The sequence below is a fragment of the Ptychodera flava genome, assembly GCF_041260155.1.
Source record: "Ptychodera flava strain L36383 chromosome 23 unlocalized genomic scaffold, AS_Pfla_20210202 Scaffold_24__1_contigs__length_23054250_pilon, whole genome shotgun sequence".
Lineage (NCBI taxonomy): Eukaryota > Metazoa > Hemichordata > Enteropneusta > Ptychoderidae > Ptychodera > Ptychodera flava.
In genome coordinates, this window is record NW_027248278.1 from 7,446,450 (window position 1) to 7,471,470 (window position 25,021).

The following is a 25,021-nucleotide window of genomic DNA, read 5'->3' on the forward strand; positions in this document are numbered from 1 at the left end:
TGTAGCTATATCATGGCTTTTTAATGTCAGATGATTCAGGAAGAGAAGATACCGATAGCTTACACCAAAGTTAAAGCTCAATAAAGTAACAAGATTGAATGAAAATCTCATTTCAAAAATTGCATGAATAGTACCATACATGAAATGAAGCTCCCACTACATTCATCCCTCTAGAACTAATGTATTGCTATCAACAACAGAGAGACACAATTGGTGTGTAAGTCTTTTTGACACATCAAACATCAAACAGAAACTGTAGGTAATATCTGCTTGTTTTCTATGTTGCTAGAAATATTAAATCATTTCTGTGTGTACAATTTAAAGCGGCTGTTGTTGCATAATTTTACAAGCTTGATATTTTTGGTTTTTCTGAATGCTAAGGCTTATAGACACGTTCTGTACAAAGTATCTCTTAAGAACTTGATGTTTTTGAAGAGAGCTAGGGAGCTTTTTTATTTGGCCACTCAGATTGGTGAACTTGTTGACAGAGAACTACATGGTCACACAATTATGGGATTTTGTACCCCTTCCACCCCCATTTTCCTGTATAAAAGTCCACCCATCCATTAAATATAATGGGATCTTACCACGGTTTGTCAACGAAAGGGATGAATTAGAAAGAAGCAGCCCTGCTTCTGGTAGTTTCTCTTCGTTGACATGAGGGTGCAAATACAAGGGAACAAACGAGTGGCTATTGATGAAGGCACAGTATCAAGCAAGGATGTCCTCATGCTTGTAAGGAAAGTCTCCCTAGGGGGTCTTAAATCGTGGTGACCACCTAAGCTTCTTAGAATCATGTTTAAGCTTGCTAACAGTCTGTATTTTGATATGAATATTTCTTGATTACAGATCGGCATTTCCAGAAAACCCAAAATATTATGGATGTTTCAGGTTTAAATATTTCCATCCATACTTATGGAGGAAAATATTACGGTGTATAAAAGTATCCCAATTATTAATGGAAAAGTGTTACATAACAGTACTGTTTAAAAATGAAAATATGATGAAAAAAAACCACAATGAACATTTAAGTTTGCCTACACACCATTACAAACCAAAGTTTTCATAATTTTACAACAAACCCCCATTTCTGCATAAAATAGCTTCACCCACCATAGAATTACAATAGGGTCACTACTACTTTCCCAGGAGATGGAGGGAGGTGCAAAAAAGTTTCAGGTGATGTTAGTTATAAAAGAGTTACTAATCTACATGAATTGTCCACACCCTGGATCTGACCAGTTTTTGCATCAACAGATGACGTAGACTGAAAGATCTGTCACTTGAGGGCGCTCTCATAAGGCTGGGAGCATAGAGAGCGCCCTCAAGCAACGGATCTTTCAGTCTACAGATAATGGTAATAATATCATTAATGTCACAGCCTGAATATTAAGGTAGTCCGCGCCTCAAAAGTGGAAGAAATAAAACTTTTGATCAAACTTTCTTCAATGACACAACTGTCAACCATTGTCTTTTCAAATCAAGAATAAAAATCAGGGTCACTTTGCAAAGTTGGGAATTAGAGAAGCAAATTGCCCAATGTTTGCCAATGTTTGAAATTCAAAATGGCCGCCATCCCAACTCTGTGGGGAAAATGTCCAGTTTTTGAAAACTAAGACTCTGCAATGTTTTTACTCGAAGAGCTTCAAAATGAAGAAGTAAATATGGAAAAAAATAGTAAAAATTTGAGTTCAAATATCTGTCACCGAGACACGTTCTACCTTAGAAACTTCAAATGGAAGATTTCATTGGTCTTGCTGATTGAAAGGATCATGCAACGACTAAGAAATAGGAAAGCAACAAAATGATAAATAAAAAGTTTATGGGTGTGTTTGTAAATGCTTAGGGATGGGTGACAAGAACAGACATTTACATCCTTCAAGAAAAATTAAAGTTAGAATATTGTGTTCCCACACTACTTTATCAAGAGTGAAAGTGAACAGCGCCACCATCAGTCAGACTGTGAAAGTATACTTTAGCAAAGAACCACACCCTGCGACAGTCATACCATGAGATTTTGACGAGTTTGTGAGATACATGCAGGAGGGTATGCAAGTGCATATATGGCATGGACTGGTCAAAACTGCATTGTATACCAGTTGCTGAGATGGTTCATTGCTACCTGTATTATATTACAATTATAGTATATTGAAATTCTGGCATGAAAAGGTAAAAAAGGGGATTTCTCTCTCAGAGCTTTGCGTATATTCCAACTATGCTATATCACAAATACAGCACTGTTATTTTTGCGCCTCAACCAATCAGATTGCTTTATTTTTGCAATCACTTTATTGGCATGATATAATTCTTGATATCATAATGGTTATGAAGACTTGCATTATTTTCTTTCTAAATTTGGCAAAAAACCTCTGAATTATGTAATTGTTGAGAGGAAAATTTTCTTGAATCTCACATGATTATACGCCCCAATGCCCACTCAGAGGAAAACTTGTACATATACTGCAATTGAGGGAAACTATCTACATATGAATTAATTTGGCAAGAATTTGCCCGCTCTGAGAAACACATAATTTAAGACATTTTGCTAAACTTTTGTCAAGAATTCTATTATTTATGAAAACCTTTCATACCCCTTACCCTCAATGTAGTTTCAACCATTCTATGTTACACTATGGGATTAAACCAAAGTGGTTGTGAAATGGGAGGGGTTGGGTTGTCTAAGAGATCAGAATCTACAAACTATGGTTTTTTTAAACACTTCTTACTATCAATCAAAATGAAACTGAATGTATTAACAGTGTTTTCTCCAGATCCGACATCAACATGACAGGGCAAAAATTACAATTATGATACCCTTGAATACTTTCAGATGTTGTACTGAAGGTCTCATGTGCTTTGATCAATCTTTAAAATGATATATGAATTTTTGTCTACAGGACTGGCTGGTCGAAAGTATGGCACAACCCTGCCGTTTTTTATGGGCAAAAGGTGGATCACTCCGTGGGTGTGAAAGAGTTGAAACTAACACATGCACAGTGAAACATGCATTCCCAGACTCCACTGAAATCAACACTCCTCTCGCTTTACTCTTAACTCCTTTCCCACCATGGTTTTCCTCAAACCAATTTTTGTCAAAGCCCGATTACGAAACTAATGACAGGCCATTTGGGGGAGTTTGGACACAAAGTTTGACAACACTTTGTGGTTTACTGCTTCTTTGGACTCATTTTTAAGTTCATGGAGTACAAAAACGTTTCACCTTCCTGTTTTCTTTTTTTTATTGAAAATTTAATTTTTCCACGGCAAATTAACACAGCCTGCAGCTGCCACTTTGAGTTTTAAATATTGGTAAATTCTAGGTTATTTGTTTCTTTAACCCAAAACTTTGCACTGTGACCGCTGAGTTTTATTGATTATGAAAGAAAGGGGTTGAAAGTTTCATAACAGTTGTGACAAATTTCAAACATTCTGCCTTGAGGAGCATATTACCTTTATGGTAGTTCACGCCTCACAATTGAACAAGGAATTGTTGGCCAAACATTCTGTACACAAATTTTATGCCATTCTGTTTTGAAACCAAGTAGGAAAATCAAGGATGACCCTACAAAATTTGGTACTACAAAGGCAAATTAGACAATATTTAGCAATATTCAAAATTCAAAATGGCTGCCACCCCATGGTAACTGTATAAGGAGAATGTATATTTTTGACTTTCACAAAAATCACTCCCTGGGAAAATTTTTACTTACTCCATGAGCTTCAAAATGAGCTCCCACAAATGCTGGACCAAAAGACCAGTAAAAGTGTTGAGAGTTTGAATATCTGTCCCTGAGGCATATTCTACCTTGACAGCACTTTTTGTCAATCCCCAGAGTGTCCTGAAAAGACAGGTTTCATTATATTTTAAATACACCGTACAACAATACAACCCTGATTATCTGGAGAGAACACCGTATATATTTAAGTCACTGGTTCTTCTATAAAAGCTGTGCTCTGAAAAAAAATGTTGCAATATACTTGGGTCTCACTGAAACATCATAACATAATGCTGTGTGTATGATAACTATCCTACTAGGAAAGAATTTCTATTTAATAGTTCAAAAGTCAGTTTTTCAAAATCTATGTCCCCTATTGTAGAAAATATAGATATCTCTGGTTCATTATACAGTGTAAACATGTACAACGGATTCATTGAGCACCCTGCCACCCCTGTTTTATCAATGGAATATACCAAGCATGAGTGGGGCAATATGTGGTATAGGACCAATCCACAGTAACTGCAGGTGAATGTGGAAATATCCTACAAAAAACGATTACTTTTGATACCCTCTATGGTATAGCCAATGCGTCAACCCTGTATATACAGTAAGATAACCCATTTCAAATGCATGTGGATGCCGAATATTTTGGTTGGACCATAAAACAGGGGTGGGAAGGTCGGTCTGTGAGGGGTAGGAAGCTACAGGATACTGCATCGCCACCCACTGCTCTTCTTGTGATGTGTTTCTGTGACTTTGACGGCTGATTTGGCTGCTGAGCTTGTCTCCTGGAAAATGTAACAAAAAGAATGAAAGCAATGAAGGTGTCTATGGACTCCGTGACTCATGATCGGCTAAATTACCATAACAGCCCTATTAATTTGACCACTCTTTTAATTCGACCATCCTACGTAATTTATTTTACCCTTGTCAGTTTGACCATCGATGGAATTCGGGCTTTATCAATCTCTAATAATTCGACCAACCAATCATGACAAGCTGTTTTGAACATTTTACTTTCGATAAAATACACAGAACAATACAATGTACAGCACAGAATGTCTAAGTCGGGACTTCAGATGGTAAGCATATCCCATATGAACTGTCAAAAGAGTTGAAATCCCTAATAATTGGAGCTATAGAATTATTTTGGCTTTGTTAATTTTCTAATTGTTCAACTATTTAAAATCATAATTCTTCTCTTCTGGTTGAATTGATAGGGTTTTTATGGTACATTTGGGACAATGATCATAACTGATGCATGAAAAACATAATTTATTTGTATCAGTGCCCCAATCCAAATGAAACTCCTTACTGTGAAAGTGGTTTAAGAAAAACTAAAGGAAATTCCATACTGCAATTTCGGCGCATGCAAAATGAATTGAGGTCTGAAGAAATTATGTTTCTCATGCATCCGCTTTTTTATGATCAAGGGTCTTTATAAATTGCAAGAATCATTTGTTTCAATTGCACTGGGGCTAGACACCAAAGTAATGAAATTTCTGAACTGTTGCAGTGCAGGTGTAAGTTGTTTATCAGATGTACCGACAGGTAAATTGAATGATTTGATAGAACTCTTCCAGGAAAACAACAGCACAAATACCAAGAGTCAACAAGAATTAATGAGAACCATGGATTGAGGACTGCCCCTTTAAAATATGAATTGAGGACTGCCCCTTTAAAATATGAATTGAGGACTGCCCCTTTAAAATATGAATTGAGGACTGCCCCTTTAAAATATGAATTGAGGACTGCCCCTTTAAAATATGAATTGAGGACTGCCCCGTTAAAATATAGATTATGGACTGTCCCTTTACAATAGCTTTGATATGGAACATGAAAGAGGTAATCAGACACATGTTTAGTCTGTGATCCGCTTATACAATGCAAACCATACTCAGTGAGAGGCTGTGACACATCTGAAAGCCATGTAGCTATAAAATACACTAAAAGAAAACTCATTTTGAAATTTGAAGCCAAGGTAAACTGCAAATTTTGGAAAAGGACTACAACACAACGGTATGGCTGAAGATTAATTGCTTCATTCCAAGCCATATTACTATTCAACATTATCGCTCTCTACGGTATGCCATATTACTATTCAACACTAAGCTATGGGGTATATATACTTATTTCAACGCTGTATTGCAATCAAGCATTATCCTGAGGGGTATGCTTCTATCGAGGCTCCCTATCACAGAAGCAAACTACACCACAGTGCCTTGATTCAGAAAGCTTATCATTGGTGCTGACAAAACTCAATGCAAATACAATTGCTTACCATTTTCTTATCCATCTTAATCTTGATATCTGTGGCTAGTGTGTGAAAGGCCTGAAAGAGATTGAGGATGGCAAAATGTAATAACAGGAGAGGGCAGAAGTGTGAAATCACATCTCAATGAGATGCACAATGTGGTTTCCACATGTTAATAAGTAATCCACAAAAATCATTGATTACTTCAGGTAAAGCGGCATTCACAAATACTGACTAATGTGCAGCATCTCGGAAGCTGTTATTCAATTAGTTGCCTGAATCTAACCGTTATTATTGAATTATAGACAATAGACCCCTTAAATTGTTGTAAATAGTGAAAATCAACCAATCAGATAAAACCTTTCAGGTTCACTGCACATTAACAGCAAATAGGAGTTGGGGGTTGGCTCGAAAAATCTCCCGAGGGTAGGTAACCATATGTCTGACGTACGATATATTCTTTTGTTGTGAACGTGCATTCTTTTGCATTGTTATTAACATACGAATAGAATGCTCCAAAAACAGAGGGGTGGCCAACCCCTAAGAACCCTCTTGTGAAGATCCCTGCTGACTGGCGAATATTGCAAGCTATAAAGCTGTATAATATCATACTTACCTCTTCCACATTGATGCTAGCTTTGGCACTGGTTTCCATGAATTTAATACCGTACTCAATGGCAAGCTGCAAAAATCAATACATCTGTTACACTCTTTTGATTGCAAAAGGGACTATCTTTAAAGACAGTTGATAATTTTTCATGACCTTTATTCTTTAAATCAAATATAGTTTTCTAACTCTTCTTCTCAAAGTGTGTACGGTAGAAATACAAAATACATGTCAACACAGCGCATTGTGTACAAAATGCGATGTTATTACTGACAAATAAACTCTGGTCTAGACTAAAATATCCCTTTCCCTGCCAGACAGTATCACTTCCCCATCAGCTAAGTCAGTAAAAAGCTGTATTGAGCCAAAACCACGCGTATTTCCACCCATTTGGCTTGGTATATTCCAAAAGCTTTACAGCTTAGTTCATAAAAATCATGCTTACAGTACCTGTAGTTTCAGGGGTTTCAAATGTTCAATTTTTTGTTAAAATGCACCAAATGGGATGTATTGTGCTTCACTAGTTTTAACAAACTTGAACTAATGGTGAAATATGAACTTGGCAGGAAAAGGGATACAGTTGTTAAAAACTTTACAAAAACAGACTGTGTTAAAAAGCTGATGCATTTCAAAATGACTTTGTTATCACTTACAGTACAAGACACTGCATTTCACAAACAGAGGGAAAATATTGGATATCACACCAAAAGTTACAGTTAAAGGAGCCTTAGATACACAATATACTGATATTGGCCCAACGAAAACACAAAACAGTTTCAAATCAGAAGAGACCTGAAATATCAAATTTCTGGAACAGAGGGATACAAAATTGATCTAACCTGTTCTCCCCTCTCTTTGGTCACCTGTCGTCTGTCTTCCATATCACACTTGTTACCAAGCACCATCTTCTCAACATCTGCTGATGCATGCTGGTATAGGAAGGCAAATATAACATGTTATTCACCTCTGCAACCATGAAACAACGCTGCCTATTGGCTGGTGTGAACTGAGTGCACTTTCAGAAGTGGACTGAAGGGTCTGCCCAAGGGTATGAATGTGTATGGTGCAATATCATTTAACTGCCACTGGCCTGTTAACTGCCACTGAATGTAGGAATGTGAACTACAACAGTTGTAACACGGCTTTAACCCATTCATCACAATGGTTTTGCCCAAACCTTTGCTATCAGTGATGCTTGTGGACCTGTTCACAAGGAATCACGGGTGAACATGTTAAACATAGGGCCAAAGTCCTGAAGCTACAATAGACATGGATACAAAATTAAGTATTTCCTGACTGTATGAAATTATCTCACTTTAATAGGTCATCCTAGGGACTTGTAAACCAAATGTTAAAGCTGTCTGACCAGCGGTTTTGAAAAAACAAGCAACTCAACAGTTGACAGAGCTCTGCTGTGTAATATGTAGAGAATAACCTTTTGTGACACATGTATTGATGAAGAAGGTGGATATCTTTCATTAACATTGTAAGTGAGTTCTGTTGAATAAGTTTAGACTGTACATACGCAGAGAAAGCACACTGAAGAGACAAATGTTTGAACTTAAGAAGTTCAAGGTCATCAAAAGCATTATAAGGAATCATGTAACTTTCATTGCACTGTTTACACAGATTGCACAATTGCTATAAATAGCACATGAGGAATCTTACAGCGAAGCTTTACCAAAAACCCTATCACTTTGACCACTCTTTTAATTGACCACTCTATTTTTTTCCTCAAAAAGTAATTTTATTTTATCCTTACCAAGTCAACCATAAATGGAAATTAGAACTTCTCTATCTCTATCTCTATTGACTATTTTGAGCAATTTCTGTTAGATAACATACAGGGCACAATAAATGACGGTTCAGAATATGTCAAAGTTGGGATTCAGGAAAGTTGCGTTTACATGTTTTAATCCTCCAAGATGGTAAGCATTTCACTACGAACTGTCAAAAAGGGTGAACTTTCTGATAATTCTACATAAAAATTATTTTGGCTTTGATGATTTTCTAATTAATTCAATTATTTAAAATCATATTAATTATTTTTTTCTGGATGAATGATAGGGTTTATACAGTACAAGAATTACATACAATGCAAGTCAAATTTTGACCAAAAATGACAAAAAAATTCCTTAAAAATACACATTTGCATATTTCATCACAATTTGAACAAATCTAAGTTGGGTTACCCCTAGGGACCTGTATACCAAATAACAAAGCTGTCTGACCAGCGGTTATGAAGAAGATTTTTTACCAAAAACACCTTTTTTGGCATTAATTTGCCTATTTTCAACAATATCAAAAAATTAAAAAAGTACTTTCTCAAAATCATATTTTTAATCTACACAACAAATATCGAATCAGTAAGTACTGCGGTTCTCAAGATATTTGAGTGGACGGACGCCTCACAAACGGACATACATACATACATACATACATACATACATACATACATACATACAGACTGACGACGGACGCCGGACGGATACCCATCCCAATAGCTTCTATAGACTATAGTCTATAGTAGCTAAAAATCAAACTTGTGCTTTCCGTAACCCTTTGCACCCTGACCCCCTGGTACTCTATGACGTCATCGGACATTTATGTCCGAGCGGGGTTCAAAGGGTTAATACTCTTTGTTACTGGAGTTACTTTATTTTCCTTACTGGAATTAATGTTTTCAATTTTACTCACTTCTTCAATGTTCCTGATCCAGTTCTTGATGTTGTCGAAGGATTTCTCATTGGTGATGTCATAGACCAACATAATACCCTGAGAAGAATCAATATATGGAGGCAAATGATATCACATGTACATACAAGTAAACACCTATTGCCTGGTCATGAGGGCTATAGCGACCGTCTATTACCCTGAGGGGCCGTGTGTTACCAGAAACACGTCGCTATTCCCCGAGGCCGTAGGCCGAGGGGTATAGCGATGTGTTTCTGGTAACACACGGCCACGAGGGGTAATAGACGAGCGCTATAGCCCAAATAAGACCAGGCTAGAGGTGTTTTATAACACACCACATGCTCATGTTGTATTGTTATATAGTTTTTAATGTGTTTTGATATTTTGCACCGCAACAATCCATTGTGACAAGTTTACTGGGCGATGTTTCCACAGCGCTTTCAGTTGTACGTGGTACCACTTTCTTTCAAAAAATATTCGAAGCATACCTAGCGACATCCTTAGTTGCGCTTTAATCTTTTCCATCCAGTCCATCGATGAGCTATTTAAGTTCCTACGCTGTTGGAATGTTGGAAAATGTTGGAAAATCTGTTTTAGAGAATGTGTCGTCACCTATCCCGGACGCACATCACGTTCTAGTCACCCGCCATTGTTGCAAAGCTGCAGACGACACTACGGTCACGTGACCGGGCACTTTTCCAAATTTGGTCAGAACTATTTCCCTAGGGAAATAGCTTTTCAAAATATACCCTCTGACGTCACTTTTGTCGATCTGGTGGGGACTAGACGTATCTATTTTCTCGTCACGTGACGTATTCTGGCGAATCGCGACACGGAATGAGCATGTGGCATGTTATAATATGCCATAATTCCCTCTTCTGAACGTATAATGGAGTAACAGAGGATAATATGCACCTTTGAGCACTTTTTAAAAATAATATATATACAACTAATTCCCTGAGAGGGACACAAACAATTCTCCATTAGGTTTTTATAAACACCATCAAACAATCTCATTTTCTTTTTTAGTTCCAACACAGTATATACATCTCAGGGATGTAAAATTTTTGGTGTAAAGGTGGCAAAAATAAAAGTATACAAATGTCGGCACTTACATGCAGTGTGTGAGCACATTTAAGAGAGTGCAAAATGTCCTGAGTTTTTTACTAAAATTCACTTTCAGAATCGGTGAATTTCAGCTGACAGCTGGTTGTTTTGCCAACTGCCTGCTATTTTATACACACTCGATATTTGCTGCCAATCAACATACAGCTACATCATCCAGACATGATTTCAATTATCAACGGATCAGAAATTGAAACTGCTTTCCCTCCCACCCCCCTCCATTTCAATAATAGGTTCACCCTTCCAACTGAAAACAATAGGACAAAACAAAAGGCCCTGCACTGGAGAGGTTGAGAGGGGACATTTCTTACCATTGCTCCTCTGTAGTAAGCAGTGGTGATGGTGCGAAATCTCTCTTGCCCTGCTGTATCCCTGAAACAAATCACACAAGAAAACTTTACAACACGCGACCCATAACAACAAAATTCAAAGAAAAGATGTTGAAACACTGTCATTATCAATGACACATTTCCAACTGGTCAATGAATTTGGAAACCATTGACAGAAATGACAGTCATATTTGATTGTATCACAAAACAAAATGACGCGCATATGTATGACATAGGTAGTAATCCTTGTACCAAGTTTGAAAGAAAGTTCCAGGCATCTCTTAGAAATTTGTGTGAACAGACGCACGGACGGACGCATGGACGCAAGGACATGACAAAATCTATAATCCCCCAGGACTTTGTCCATGGGGACTAATAAGTCACAATGGGAAATAACACCTTAACAAAAGCATATAAAGGCAAAATTCATAACATCCTGATATTAATCATTTGCTAAAACTTTACAGCAATACCAAAGTGATAACATAACATTGTAGGGGTGAGGATATCTAGAGGTCAAAGGTCATCTACCATATTATTCTCTCACACGTAACTTGGCAAGGTTGAAGAAAACTAGCAACACACTGCTGTATTGAAATATATCACTACCCTAGGGGGTATGTATCTCATTTGACACAAAAACCTCCCTCACACAAGAAAAGTACCTTTCTACTACAGATTAAGATCAATTCAATGAATACAATGTACATAAACCATACTTCCATAAATATACCGGTATTTCCATATGAAAAGCTATATATCAATGTGCAATAAGTTATGAATACAGAACAACAACTCTGGTCCTGGGAATTGAACAATGTGATAAAAATTCATTCCTCACTGCATTGATAGACGCTTCCATCATAATATGTACAAATAATCCCCACACTGCTCAATTCAAGTTTCATTAAAAATAATACCATTTCATTAATACCATTATGTTTCCTCTGCCACTCTCAAATTCGTAAAATTACTAATTTTTTAGATGATTTACTAATTTTTTTCATTGTTGATTCGTAAATATATGAATGCAAGGAAGCAGCTAGTTGATTGAGAGCTGAAGACCCCCAAACCTCAAAATAGTTCTGTCTAAGCACATGTTGTACTTAATTTGAATTTGATTGAATGATATTCCGTATTGGAACGGTTAAGTTTACTTATGAATTTCAAAATTTACGAAAAGTTTCAATACCCAATTCGTAAATTTACTAAAAAATTTCAGAAGCCAGAGGAAACACATAATACCATTATGTTTCCTCAAATTTGCACTTGTATTTACCACGGTCCGTCTATCACAGAGGGACCGTGTATTTACCTTTTTCCAAACATAAGTGTGAACTCTTTTCTTGTCGGGCCCACAACTTGCCATTGGAACTAATGGACAGTACAATGTATGTAGAATTTTGAAAATAAAGAATGCACATCCTCATTGAATTGATGCCGGCCAATCGGCAAAGAGTCATATTTTGAAAAATTCATGAACTAGCTAAATAAGAATGTTGACTGTTGGACAACTGCATATTAACATCTGTATGGTATATCAACCCTTTCAGTTCCACACAATGGTATGATCCCATTGTTTTGAATTGGATAGATGGTTCCATAAGTACAGGAAATAGGGTTGACAGGACCAAACAATACTAAAGTTTCATGTACTGGTATATCAAGTCATGGCTTAGAGTACTATCCCAGTGTTTTCTATGGCCTGGAAAAACAGAAGGATGGCCAATTTACATAACAAGTCATCATTTGCATATTAGACAGGTTTGGCTACATGTTTTACATGAATGTGAACGCGTAACGTCACGAATTTCTGCGATGATGTCATCGACTTCTGCGTATGTTCTCCACGTACACGGTATATATGGTATACCAGGCTATGGCATTCTATATCCAGTGAACTTTATCACCCGAACACTTTAGATTGATTTTACAGTCATGTGTACCTGTGGTGTCAGGTGGGAGTGTGTTGTGACGTCTGAAGTAGTTTACTGAAAATAGGGTCAAAAGGTTACATGCCCACTCATAAACAGTGTGTGCCCTTTGACTTTTGGAATTTGCAGACTCATTGAGTCATTTTGCGAATATTTTAAAAATTTTCTTTACTTGTACATGTACATGTATCCAAATAGGTCAAATTTTTAAAAATCTGATGGAGAGAAATCTTTGAGAAAGCTTTGAGGGCAAACTGCTCATAATCAAGCAAGTTAGAGTTTTCCTTGCAAATGTACATGTATGATACATTGCTAAATCTCTCATTCAGGGAATTTCATTCAACTGAGTGTTGACTTAGTAAAGTCACTTCAGAGTCTATGGCTTGCTTTCTAAATTTAGAAATTATGACTGTAAGAATACAATGTGCATGTGACAAGATCCCAAAAGGATGCTCCAGGAACTGATGAACCAGTTGTTACAACATTCAACCATGGGAAAGCATGATTATTTTGGCATCCATAATAATCATCAGTTTTTCATCTTGAACCACCAAATCCAAACATTGGTGGCCAATTTGAAGCACTACTGTTTACCTCAAAGGCGTCAAATCCTGTCACAGAATAATTCCAGAGCCCTTTGACACACACATATCCAAAATCCTTTCAACACTATGGCTGAGCTACAGAAATTTCATGGTATTTCAACTGGCAATTTACTCCAACCTAATCCCCTATGATTACATTGATTTGTACTACAACTTATTATAGGTTCAGTAGTCTCCACTTTCGCCATTCTCATTACATGGAGAACTTTTATGTCGAACCCATGTAGACTGCCGTAATTTTTCCCACCAAAATTTCTGTACAACATTTTACTGATTTTTAAGAATTTTTCTGTAATTTTTTTGATAATTTTGGATCAAATGGACATCACATTTCATTAGCTACAGTTTCTCATTAAAAATTTGACAAAAATCAGCAAAAATTGATGGGGTGATATTTTATAAAGGCGACAAAAATTGTCATTGGTGCTCAAAGGGTTAAGGTAGAATGCACCTCTAGGACAGATATTTGGCCTCTCAAACTTTCACAATACATTTTAGTCTATCACTTGCGAGCATTAATTTGAAGCTCATGGAGTAACTTGGGCTGTTACCAGATTATTTCTTTTACATCGGTGCCATATACCCCAAAGAGTTTACACTTGAATGTCCGCCATTTTGAATTTCAATTGTTGGTATAATTACGCCAGTAAGGTGCTAGATGCTTCCATGGTACAAAACTTTGTATGACAACACCTAAAGCTTTATTGAGGAAAGTATGAGTAAATATTCAAGTCTTCCGTTTTGAGGCATATACTACCTTAAGACACTACAATACATGCAGAAATGAAATAAATATTCATAGAGGGGACGCAACTAATGACCATGAATCTTTTTTGAAGCCATGCAGACGTGTATAAAACACACACAAGGACCGTTTCAGAATAAAGGCAAGTGATATACCGGATCTGAAGATACATGCACATGTTATACAAGGTGACAAAAAGTTGCTAATAGGAAGCTATGATTGGCATGACTGTACTCCGTGTTTCCAAGAGATTGTATTTGATCATGCACCAGTATTTGACAAAAGACAGATCATATTCCACGTTTCATATTTCATCTCTACACAGAAACAATTTTCCAACAGGAATGTCTATAACGTGATGGAAATACGATTAGGTTATTATGAGAATACTGTTATTACGAGAATACTGCAAAGGATGCACGAGGACACTGAGGCAGCATATCCGCTGACACGAAGCCTGGGGCGATGCGCGGCGCCATTGTCTGAGCGCATCCTTTGCGGAATTTTCGTAATGACCATATTATTACACATCTTACATTCATGACTGCGGCATTAAATGGGCCAGGCATTGACCATTTTCATGCAAGTTCAAATTTCTGTCGATTTATAGCAAGTATGGAACGCTATCTTGTACGTGCTTCTGAATAGCCTGTGAACTACACATACAGATAGTGAAACATATCTATAGATATACTGTAAATCTTTCAATTCGTTCCATGAAACCATTGAGCAGTGGATGCACGGATGTACATGTAGTTGCAGAATGCACAGCCAATGAGGTTGGCGGAGAATGCCTAGAAAAAGTAACTGCTACGGAATGTACTGCTTTTTTAGCGCTCACATAATTCCATTGTTCTTGATGGTAGAATCAGATGTCTAATAATATACAGTAAGGATGTCAAACAGCATATGAGGTGGGTTTCCTACAAAAAGTAACATTTGCAGAAGTGGTATGATATAATTCAGTAATCTCAGTCAGCAATTTTCAACATTGTTTATTTCAACAATGACATGAACTAACAAACTCTAACTCTAAAATGTGTGTATTGGTCTTCATTTGCTTGATTTTGTGTCAGGTGAAGCATAGTGGAAGCCAGGCATTGGGGTTAGCTGACCAAATTGTCAGAACATTGCTCGCTTACCCTCGCTCCGTTTTGACAAGTTGGTTAGCTAAACCCAATTCCTGGCCCATTGTGCTTCACCTGACACAAAAACGAAGCAGTTGGAAATCGTGAAAGTGATTGGAAGAAAGTGGAAATTTATTTTATTTTAGCATGTGGTTAGTCAGTGCTGCAATGACTGGACGTCTGTGTTTGCGTACGGCAATTTTCATGTCATCACTGATTGGCTATACCACTTGTACAGTCGCCCTCCCTTCACTTTGTGAATCAACTGCATCCCTAGGATTATGCTAATTAGTAAAATTGATCAGTGTGGGCCCACTGTTATTCAGTCTTGCCCAACACAGAGCAATATAATTTGGCTTGGGGACTTGTTTTGAATGGCCCATTTTGTTTATGCCAATATGCAATGAAAAAAGAGAAGAACACATCTATATTTGTGTGTTTTGTTTGATAATTTTGATGATAAAGATAATCTTCTCAAATGTTTTCCAACCAGGGTTTAATGCAGGTAATAAATATTTCATGAGCAGGTACTGTACTGTACGTTCAGTTTTAGGAGTGAACTGCACTCTACGGGCCAGACAACAAAAGACGAATTGTGTGCACTGGTATTTATGTCAGGTGTGATGTATCAGCAATGGCTTGGACTGCCTTTCCAAAGGTCAAAGGTCAGTTTTCATATTGAAGGGGCCTGAACAATCATAGGAACACATACTTTGATGTAATGTTTTAAGCTACAATACCCCTACCCCTCTCTTTAATTGTCAACAAGTTTTATCGCACACAGATCTTTGCCAGTGTGTAGAACAAATACTACTACTAGTTCTATACAAATGTATTACACTATAAATGTACATGTACATTCTAATGTCACACAGCCACTGTACTTGAGACATGGTATAATATTTGTACATACATTACACTGAGATAACAAATATTGCTTCAAGTTATCTTTGAAAGTTATTGTTACTGTAACTGTTGTAAAACATGTACGAGCTACTGCAAGTATGCTACATGTATGTATTTTTTTAATGTAGTCACATAACATAGCCCTACAGTAAAACCATCAATCATATTTAATCTGATAAATATCTTGTTCACATTGGCAACCCAACTGAAATTTGGGCCGACGCAAAATAATTGTCCTTTTGGGATTAAATTTGGTCCGTGTCCACACTTACCGGTACCAGAATTAGGGCCGACGTAACTTTACCTTCCTTTGTGACCTCTGACCTGTCAAAGTTCAAAATGGCGCATTTGAATATGGCACGCTGTTTCTACTGTTCATGATTTTCCTGTGTTTTACGCACAAGAAGGGCAAATATGACTACCACTCACCCTTTTAATCATCGGAGAGATCTTCACCATTTATTGGATGGGCATATGGTATATATAAGACCGCGGTGGAGAAATAACCAGTGCGCGGCATTTTGACATGCCTCTCTTGTCTATTACGTGCACTGTGGAATCGAATGACATGGTCTCGTTTGCGGAACAAAGGTTGGTGGGAAGTTCAGCGTACATGGGATGATATTAAAATGTAAAGACTGGATTGAAAACTTTCGATAGGTGTAAACTTTAGTTTCAAACGTCGTTTTGTTTGTGCGAATAGTGTGACTAGTTCAACTTCGATCCATAGCGGAGGCCTGGTCAACTGGGACCAGGGCCAACGTAACGTGTCCACACTGGCGATTTGCGTCGGACCAAATTTTGCGTTGGCCCTGAGTCGGCCCTGAACCCCCCTTCTAACCGGGACCAAACTGAGTCGGCCCAGGGCCGACTCAGCGTGTCCACATTGGTTTTTTACGTCGGCCCCGGCCCTGGTCGGGACCTGGGCCGACGCAAAGTCGTCAGTCTGAACGTACCAAAAATCTCTTCATGTTTGCACTGGGACACAAAATATTGTCCTGTCTTGTATCAGGGAAAAAGCAAGCAACATCAGGCATACCGGTACATGTGTATCAATGAGATGTACAATGCTACCTGATCCATAAATCCAAAGTTTTTGCTTACATCTTGACAATAACGGGGGTGGGGTGAGGGTGGGGGTGTCAAAACATATACAAATGTGTAGTTTGACGGTGTTGATCAAAATCTTGGAACATTTGAAAGTCTAATCACAGCAAAAGTTTGTAAGATATTGTGAAAGGCTATATAGGTTTCTTTCCTGCCGGTTGTCTAAAACTATGAACTTTGAACTTTTGACCTGTACATGTATGTGGGGAAACCAACCCCATTTCCCCTGAAATGACACAGCTGAACAAAAAATGCAATGCTGAGATCCCAAGATCAAAACTAACACCAAAATATCATTAATATATTGATAAAAGAATATGTATTGATGTACACAAGCACATTATTTGAACAAACACTTAGATATTACGACACTTCTGCACTATCAACATTTATGATTGTGTCTTCATAATTCGACAAAACCTCCACTATATATGGTATAAAATCAACAAAATATCAACGTTAACTTTTGTGTGATATTCAAAACCGTTTCCCCATCGAAAGAGAGGATATAACGAAAAGTAAAAAAAAATACTTACCATATTTGTAACTTGATCTTCTTTCCGTCTAATTCTATTGTTCTTATTTTAAAGTCTATTCCTGTGTAAAGAGTAGAAATAGCAGAGACTGATAAGGAATAGGAACAGTATATGATACAATGGGACAGACCATTAGTTCTTGGGGGGAGAGGGTCAAAAATGGAAAAAATATTTGTGATGCATATTCATGGTGAAAATAGTCAGAAAAGAGGCCTCAACAAAGTGCTATGTGACCTAAGTCTAATTTCTGAAGAAAAAATTGCCATTCATGTATGAAAGTCAAACAAGGGGAAATTTCTAGGAAAACAATGTGTACCCTTTCACTTTAAGAATGAACAATACATCACAACTTTGAAGGCAAAAAAAATCAGCGTTTCCTCCCTATGATAGCTCTTCCTAAAGTCTAATGGCCACACCAAATACAGTCATGCTGAAATGTATTTTCACCACTGTGATGGACTTGATTTACTTGTCAGTAAAAAAATTAACTGAAAGTTTAGATACCATTTTGTATTCACTATGCTTTGATAGGCTGTTTCCCGTGGGATCTCAATTTTGTTAACAGCAAACATACCGTAATTATACCAATAACATTATGTAACCCTCAAAATCCTATTTATGTACAATGTACCTTGATTGACAGAAGAAACTACATTCCAAGAGTTGTTGAAATCCTCTACTATGCAATACATAATTCATGCCCAAATGGTAAAATTGGGAATCAATGATGCATTTCAAAGCCTCAACTCACAAATTTCATGGAGTGCAACACACAGAACTTGCAACCGTCAGTTACCATCCACGTACAACACATCTAGATTTTCAAGTCTGGAATTGTGCGTTTTATCACTTTTCTGAATAACATTCATGTTCAAAGAAAATGTGAGTAGGATCTATTCCTATGTTAATGATCACATGAAAGAATGCATTTGAATATCAAAAGAACATGCAAATTATACATTGTTATGTAAATAGCCATTCCTTTGTCACTCCAAGTCATGTAGAACACTGCCAATACCGTGTTTTCAATCGCTTTCTATGTAAGGCACACAGTCACTTAACAGAGAAGCCAAAGACAAAACCGCTTGGCCAAATCACCACTTTCAGAGAGAGTGGTTCAATACCTGAGCTTATACAATTTTTCTGACTGCAACCCCACCACACACTGTAGAGTTTGTGAAGCATTCACACTCGTACACTTACTCTCAGACATAGCATACAAACTTATCTAAGCAATAAAAATATCACTTAAAGGGGCAAAGAAAAATATTGGACATTAAATATACACAGAATGTACCAGTATTGGTAAGCTGAACACTCTGGTACTTTGACACATTTTGGAAGGCGGCCCGCCAGAAGCCAGAGGCCCAGCTGTATTGACAAACTGAACAAAAACATTGGAAAATGTTCTAAAAGTCTAAGCTAATGGAACTTTTACTGATTGTACAGTTCCTGCGTAACCCATTACCTCACTTCCCTAAACAGAAATACTATTTGGAACAGCAAACAATAAAGCACTGCATCAGACATGCAAGTCGTGATCCTTCTTGCAAAGCAAATGAATAAATCAGCGTGAAGCACCTTTTAAGGATCACGGTTGACAGTGCACCATAGAATACAGACAGACCAGTATTTTCCAGTCAAGCGAACATCTCATAAATTAAATGCTTTGACTTCAAGAAATACCTGTGATAATGTTAAGCCAGTGGATGCAAAATGCAGATTATGGAGTTTTGTTGAAGTTGTGCAAATTTAGATCCGGGTAGCATTGATGTCCTAACTGTGACAGCTAAATGGAGGCTGGAATGTTACAGGTCTGTGACCCTTCAGTGACTCCAGGTCTGTGTGCTTGTATAGACAAAAATGTTTACAGTGCTCTGTGCACAGGTGTGTCACAGGGTTGGAATTACAATCTTGTATCAGAACCTGTACTGCCATATTATCTGAATAGATACAGTCTTGTACATAGACATGTCTGGATCTGAAATTTTGGAAAGAGTTCCATAAGGCTCCCCCCCTCCTCCCACCCATTTTTTTTTTCTTGGGTAGGATATATAACACTTTTAAGTATGCTAACACTAAAACTAACCCTAACCCTAATTCTAAACCCCTCCAAAAGGTGTATTTGATGTGCTTCTCCCAAGGAAATCCACGATTTAAGTGATTTCCAGGTATGAGGGGCCTGCCTGCAGGAATTCTTGCTGAAATTTTTGCATGTCTTTCAACTACCAGTATATGTTGTTAGTCAATAGACCTATTTCAAAACTCTAAAATCTTGCATATTTGCAGACTCTGTAAAAAACCTAAATATAAACACAGCACTGTCTACTCTGCAACACACAGTCATGTTTCTTCAGACCCGTATATACTCAGAATTTCCATGACATAGATCAAATAGTCATGTACCAAAGACCTGAATCATGTATGTGAATACAGCTCTGAAATCTTGAGATGGTAAACAAATTATCAAAAGTCACAGCCACTGATCCTACTGATGGCATACTTTGTACATGATAATTTAGAATACTGGTTGGGGAGCTCTAAAATTGAGGCAAGATCCTGATATATACTAGTAACATCATACAAAATGGTATGCAGCTTAAATCAGTCACACTATTTGATGAAAATATGTGCCCGGTTTAGCATTTGATTTATGTACAGTTTTTGCAATTGAAATAGACTTCCTTCCTCTGAATAAATATAGGCTTTGTAGTTGGAAAGTTTCGTGTTTTTACAACCACTTTCCTCTTCTTTGGTTTCGGATAGAAACTGAAACACAATGTTTTGGTTCAACAAACCTTTTAGTTCACTTGTCTTATAGCCGTTATATTTACCCAGGCATATTTCAAAATGGTGGGTGGTAATAATGACAAGATCATGCGGGTGGAAATTACTCAGTCAATCTTTTTGTGAGTTATTCTGAAATGCCCGCATTGACTCTGACCTGCCCTTTCTCTTCCCTACCTTTTCCCTTCCATCAAAATCCGAAATGTCGTATCACTGGATAATGCCAAGGTGGATATTTGCTCTAATAGCAACAGATGGCTGGAAGCATGGATCAGACACTAACAACCATTGATACAATCATTGAAAAAAAAAAGAAATTAAAAATTCTGATGTATTCTTTTATATTCTGTTCACCTTTCATTCCTATTTCTATGTACATCAGTCCGGCCATCCTATTAAAATCAATTGGGTCATACCAAACTCCAGCAATGGATGGGTAACATTTCCCTCCCACTGATGATATGTACACCACCACTGAACAGGATTTCACAGACATTCTGTCATTATCTTTTTAGTTCCATATTCTATTCAATACTCAGATATAATACATTGGTAAAATGGAAGTGCAATTGTTGCACAATATCCTATCAGGATGTAACATATGGCCCGGGCAATGTTATGTACTGATTTGCACCATGGAGTTCATATGCTTTTCAGTATCCAGGGTGTTTGATATTTTTCAAATACAATGCAAAATGTCATTGATAGGCGGTGAAAGGAATGGAGTTCACGGATGCAACTGCTTCCATGAGAAAATTCAGTCAAGGAAAATTGCTTGTAAAACTCAAACCCCTTTCACCAGCATGGTTTTGCCCAGACTTTTTTTATCAATGGTGATTTAGGATTTCCTTACACGGAATAGGGGGTGAAGAGGTTACAGAATAGACGGTTAATTTGTCACTTATCTCAGAGCTAAAAATGAACACACCGACAGTGACAGTTGAAACGAAATGTATCAGTCTGTGAGTGCATGGAGGTAAAAAAGAAAGTTCAATAAATCTGACAGGTGTATAAGAATACACTTTTGGTACATGTATACCTACGTTTATAGGGCAAAAAAAATGACTGACTGCACGGAAAATCATTGAACATTTCTTTTCTTTCTTGGTATTTATTCTTTGTTTGTTTTTACTTCCTTTGTTGTGTTACTGTATTTTACACCAAGGTGATACCAACAATTTCCCTCTTTAAGGTGTAAAGTGTGTGGGCGGGCAAAGATTTCTATAGTCACTTACAGTTTGTATAGGGGCATACATGTACTGTAGGTAATAAAATTTCCCCACCCATCCCACTGTGACAGCTTATGCACTTAAGGGAGTATGCATCCTGAAAGTGAAAGACTTAAATAAACTTTCAGCCATTCTCTTACCAAATCAAGAATAAAAGTAGGGGGTTACTGTGCAAATTTTGGTACTAGAGATACAAATAACCAAAGATTTACAATATTTAAAATTCAAAATGGCCGCTATCCCTTTGTTAACTCTACGGAGAAAAATAAAAAAATTTTGATTTTCAAAAAACTAAGCCGATGAAAAATTTTTTTTCACCAAGAGCTTTAAAATGAACCCCTACAAGTGGTATATCAGAGAAAAATTGTAAAAGTTTGAGAGTCCAAATATCTGTCGGGAGTGTCCTCAAGGCTCATCCTACCTTACATGTAAGTGCTGCTAAAATGTACGGTTAACTGTACCTCAAAAGCTGGAGATACTTAACTGTAGACAGTGAAGTGGAAGACTCATCAAGTAATTGTCAGACCTGTCATTTCCCCATCTGCCACGTCAGTAAAAAGCAGTATTCAGCCAAAACTTATTGTCAACCTTTTTGCAAATTTACCGATAGGTTAAACCTGGAATTCAAATGGACAGCAAACGGAACCATGTGCACAAACACACAGAGAAATATGTATATTATCATACATGTTTGTACACATTGGTTTATTTGTACCGTCGTTGCTTGTTCTCTCGGATGTACTGAGTCTGCAGAGCACGTACCGGTAGACTATGTGTCCTTTTTATTCTGGAGCAGAACCATTGTTTGGTTTTGGGGGCCTTCAAATGTTCAAGTCCCTTTTTAATAAAATTATTGATGCTAGAGAGGAAAAAATCTACTCCACTGTTTTAGTTAAAAATCCCAGATATGGAACATGTTATGCTTCACAGTTAACCGACTTGACCTGAACGTGACATATGAACTTATTAGAATAAGGGTTGAAGTGCAACAACTTGTTGGCCTACTTCCATGAACAACCCTGCTTTGACATTCGCATGTAAACCAAAGACTTGTATAAAATGTATGCGTAACATATGTTGTTATTATTGACATAAGAATTCATGTCTGGCCAAGTTCTTTTATCTCAAAAACCTGTAATTGATGAGTGCATAAACCATGTGACTTGTATTGACCTTGCCGTGCCCCATGGGCCAGATAAAATTTAGAGGGCAGTGTTTTTGCCAAGTTCGGCCAACATAGATTCCAAATTTGGGAGCTACAGCAAAATTTCCAATGCTTGTGATGAGAACATATATAAAAGGTAGATTTCTGGCAAATAAAACCAAGCTTGCTATTGTCAGCAAAAATCCTGACGGGCATATGAACATCCCTGTAAAAATTACAGCCCATACACTTATTTTATGCATCTTTTTTATCACGGTTTCTGCCATCAAAATCAACTAAAACACACAGATGTCACATTTGCATTCCTGGTAACGTGTTCAATATTTGATGCACAATTTGAATGCCTAGCTCAAGTATCACCATGAGTTCATGTGTCCTTGCATATCTGAAATCGATAAAATTTCAAAATATTCCTATCAGGTTTTATCAATATTTTTCGTTTACATATTGTTTGAAGACTCATTTTATATTCGCCACTCTTTCAGTTTCATTAGGCAATGAAGGGTGCTTTCAGCTTCATGTCTTCAGCAAAGGCAAAAAGAAACCACATCGATCAAAACAACATACATATTGCTGTATTCGAAGTAATGACCATAGATGGAGGTAGCACACAGATCCCCGGGTAGTGTGCCACCTCCATTGAAAATATAACAATTTCGGCTGTCTGTGAGTGTGTTCAGCATCTACGAGTACAACTTCAGTCGTTTTCTCGTATTCTGACTGTCAAAGGTATTCAGAGATTCGCTGTCGGTGTCCGCCCTAACATGACTTATTGTTGTTATACCTGCTGAGTTGCAATGACCGCTCAGACATGAACTTGCGCTGTGACGCAACGGCACACGCCTGAAGGTTCGGTCCTGGAATTTGGTTCTGCCAATGGCACGGCGACATTTTAGCCGCTCACTCGACCCTAAGAGTCGCCTTTCAAGATACTGGACATTGAAACTTGGCCGGCATATGAAACAACCACCGATCACATATGTTACCTGTCTCCAAACCCCACGAACCGCCTGCAGAAACAGCACCGTTCTCAGAGCGTGAGTCACTCGCTCGAGTCGTGGTTTGACAATGACACCACGCAGCCTACAGGCGCTTTCCAACTTGTATTTGTCGTGTACACGACAATGGCGACGACATTAAAAAAGACTCACCTATCGTTGATATAAACGTTGAATTAAATGCGTCTTCTGAAAACCTAAAGAGTACACAAGTTTTTCCAACTCCGGAATCGCCTATAAGTAGCAACTTGAAAAGAAAGTCATACGTTTTCGCCATTTTCTTGTCTGTTCGTCCCAGGGAAACACCCTCATTACCATAAAGTCACTTGTTGAGTGACGTCATGGACCAGAAGATTCTCCCAGTACTTCCGGGATATTACCTGTGCGTGGTTGTCGCGTCAGCTGGCAGGTGTACGCCTTCTAGGTGTACAGCTGAGTAAATATGTAACTGTGCTTTTACTTATAGTCTTTAAAATTATCTATATGTCACACAAATTATCACAATCAGAGACTTATTCGTCGCATGGAAAGCGCCCGCACGCGCACTGCAAAGCAAGCGAAATACAAAGCTTAGACTGGCATCCCAGGTTATCGGACGCATGGTCCGATGCCAATCATGATTAATTTTTTTAAAATAATTTTTTGGCGAAGCATAATTGTTTCGCCTGGTTGGGAAGTATCTGCTAGAGTTGGGGCAATTATATACCAAATAGTAGTCCAGGCTAATAAAGTATACTGTTTTTTTTATCAAATTACCTTTCTTTTAAGTTCTTTCCTACCCTTAGTTAGTTCATTTTAAAAGTGAGTCACTATGAACTTGAAAATTAGTGTAAAGTACGGGCCGGCATTTGTAAATTGCAAACTAACTAAAGTCTTTAACATGCCTAGCCTACAACTACAACATATGGTCTAGGTGATTATTATGAAATCTTGATTTTTGTATCTGTTCAACAAATTATATCTATAAATTTGCAATGGACTTTGCGTTGGTACTGTGACATCCTCGTCCAATCAATAGTATACAGTCATTCTGTGACAGTATAACCCTTTTGAAGTAGCCATACGGCCTATAGATCCCGTTGGAAACACTTTTGCGCATGCAATGTCGTAGTGTTTGATTTGGAACTACAAACGATATGACTTTAATGGCGCAA

The 25,021-nt window shown here is 37.6% G+C and overlaps 1 protein-coding gene across 1 annotated transcript; it reads right to left on the reverse strand.

Moving 5' to 3' along the window:
• On the reverse strand, positions 1-24,183 carry LOC139124495 (ras-related protein Rab-8A-like). The gene is made up of 8 exons (XM_070690633.1): positions 24,021-24,183; positions 17,689-17,749; positions 10,711-10,771; positions 9,278-9,355; positions 7,420-7,509; positions 6,590-6,655; positions 6,001-6,051; positions 1-4,507 (listed from the first exon to the last, which is right to left on the reverse strand). Exons 1-8 carry the CDS (start codon positions 24,142-24,144, stop codon positions 4,421-4,423), a joined length of 618 nt encoding a protein of 205 aa, XP_070546734.1. The 5' UTR covers positions 24,145-24,183; the 3' UTR covers positions 1-4,420.
• Between the last annotated feature and the right edge of the window lie 838 nt (positions 24,184-25,021).

Coding starts and splice junctions, on each gene's coding strand:
- LOC139124495 (XM_070690633.1), bottom strand. CDS start 24,144: ATGGCGAAAACGTATGACTTTCTTTTCAAGTTGCTACTTATAGGCGAT. Junction 9,356..10,710: donor CTTACTACAGAGGAGCAATG/GTAAGAAATGTC, acceptor GATTCTTCTCAG/GGTATTATGTTGGTCTATGA. Junction 6,656..7,419: donor CCAAAGAGAGGGGAGAACAG/GTTAGATCAATT, acceptor TGATTTTTGCAG/CTTGCCATTGAGTACGGTAT.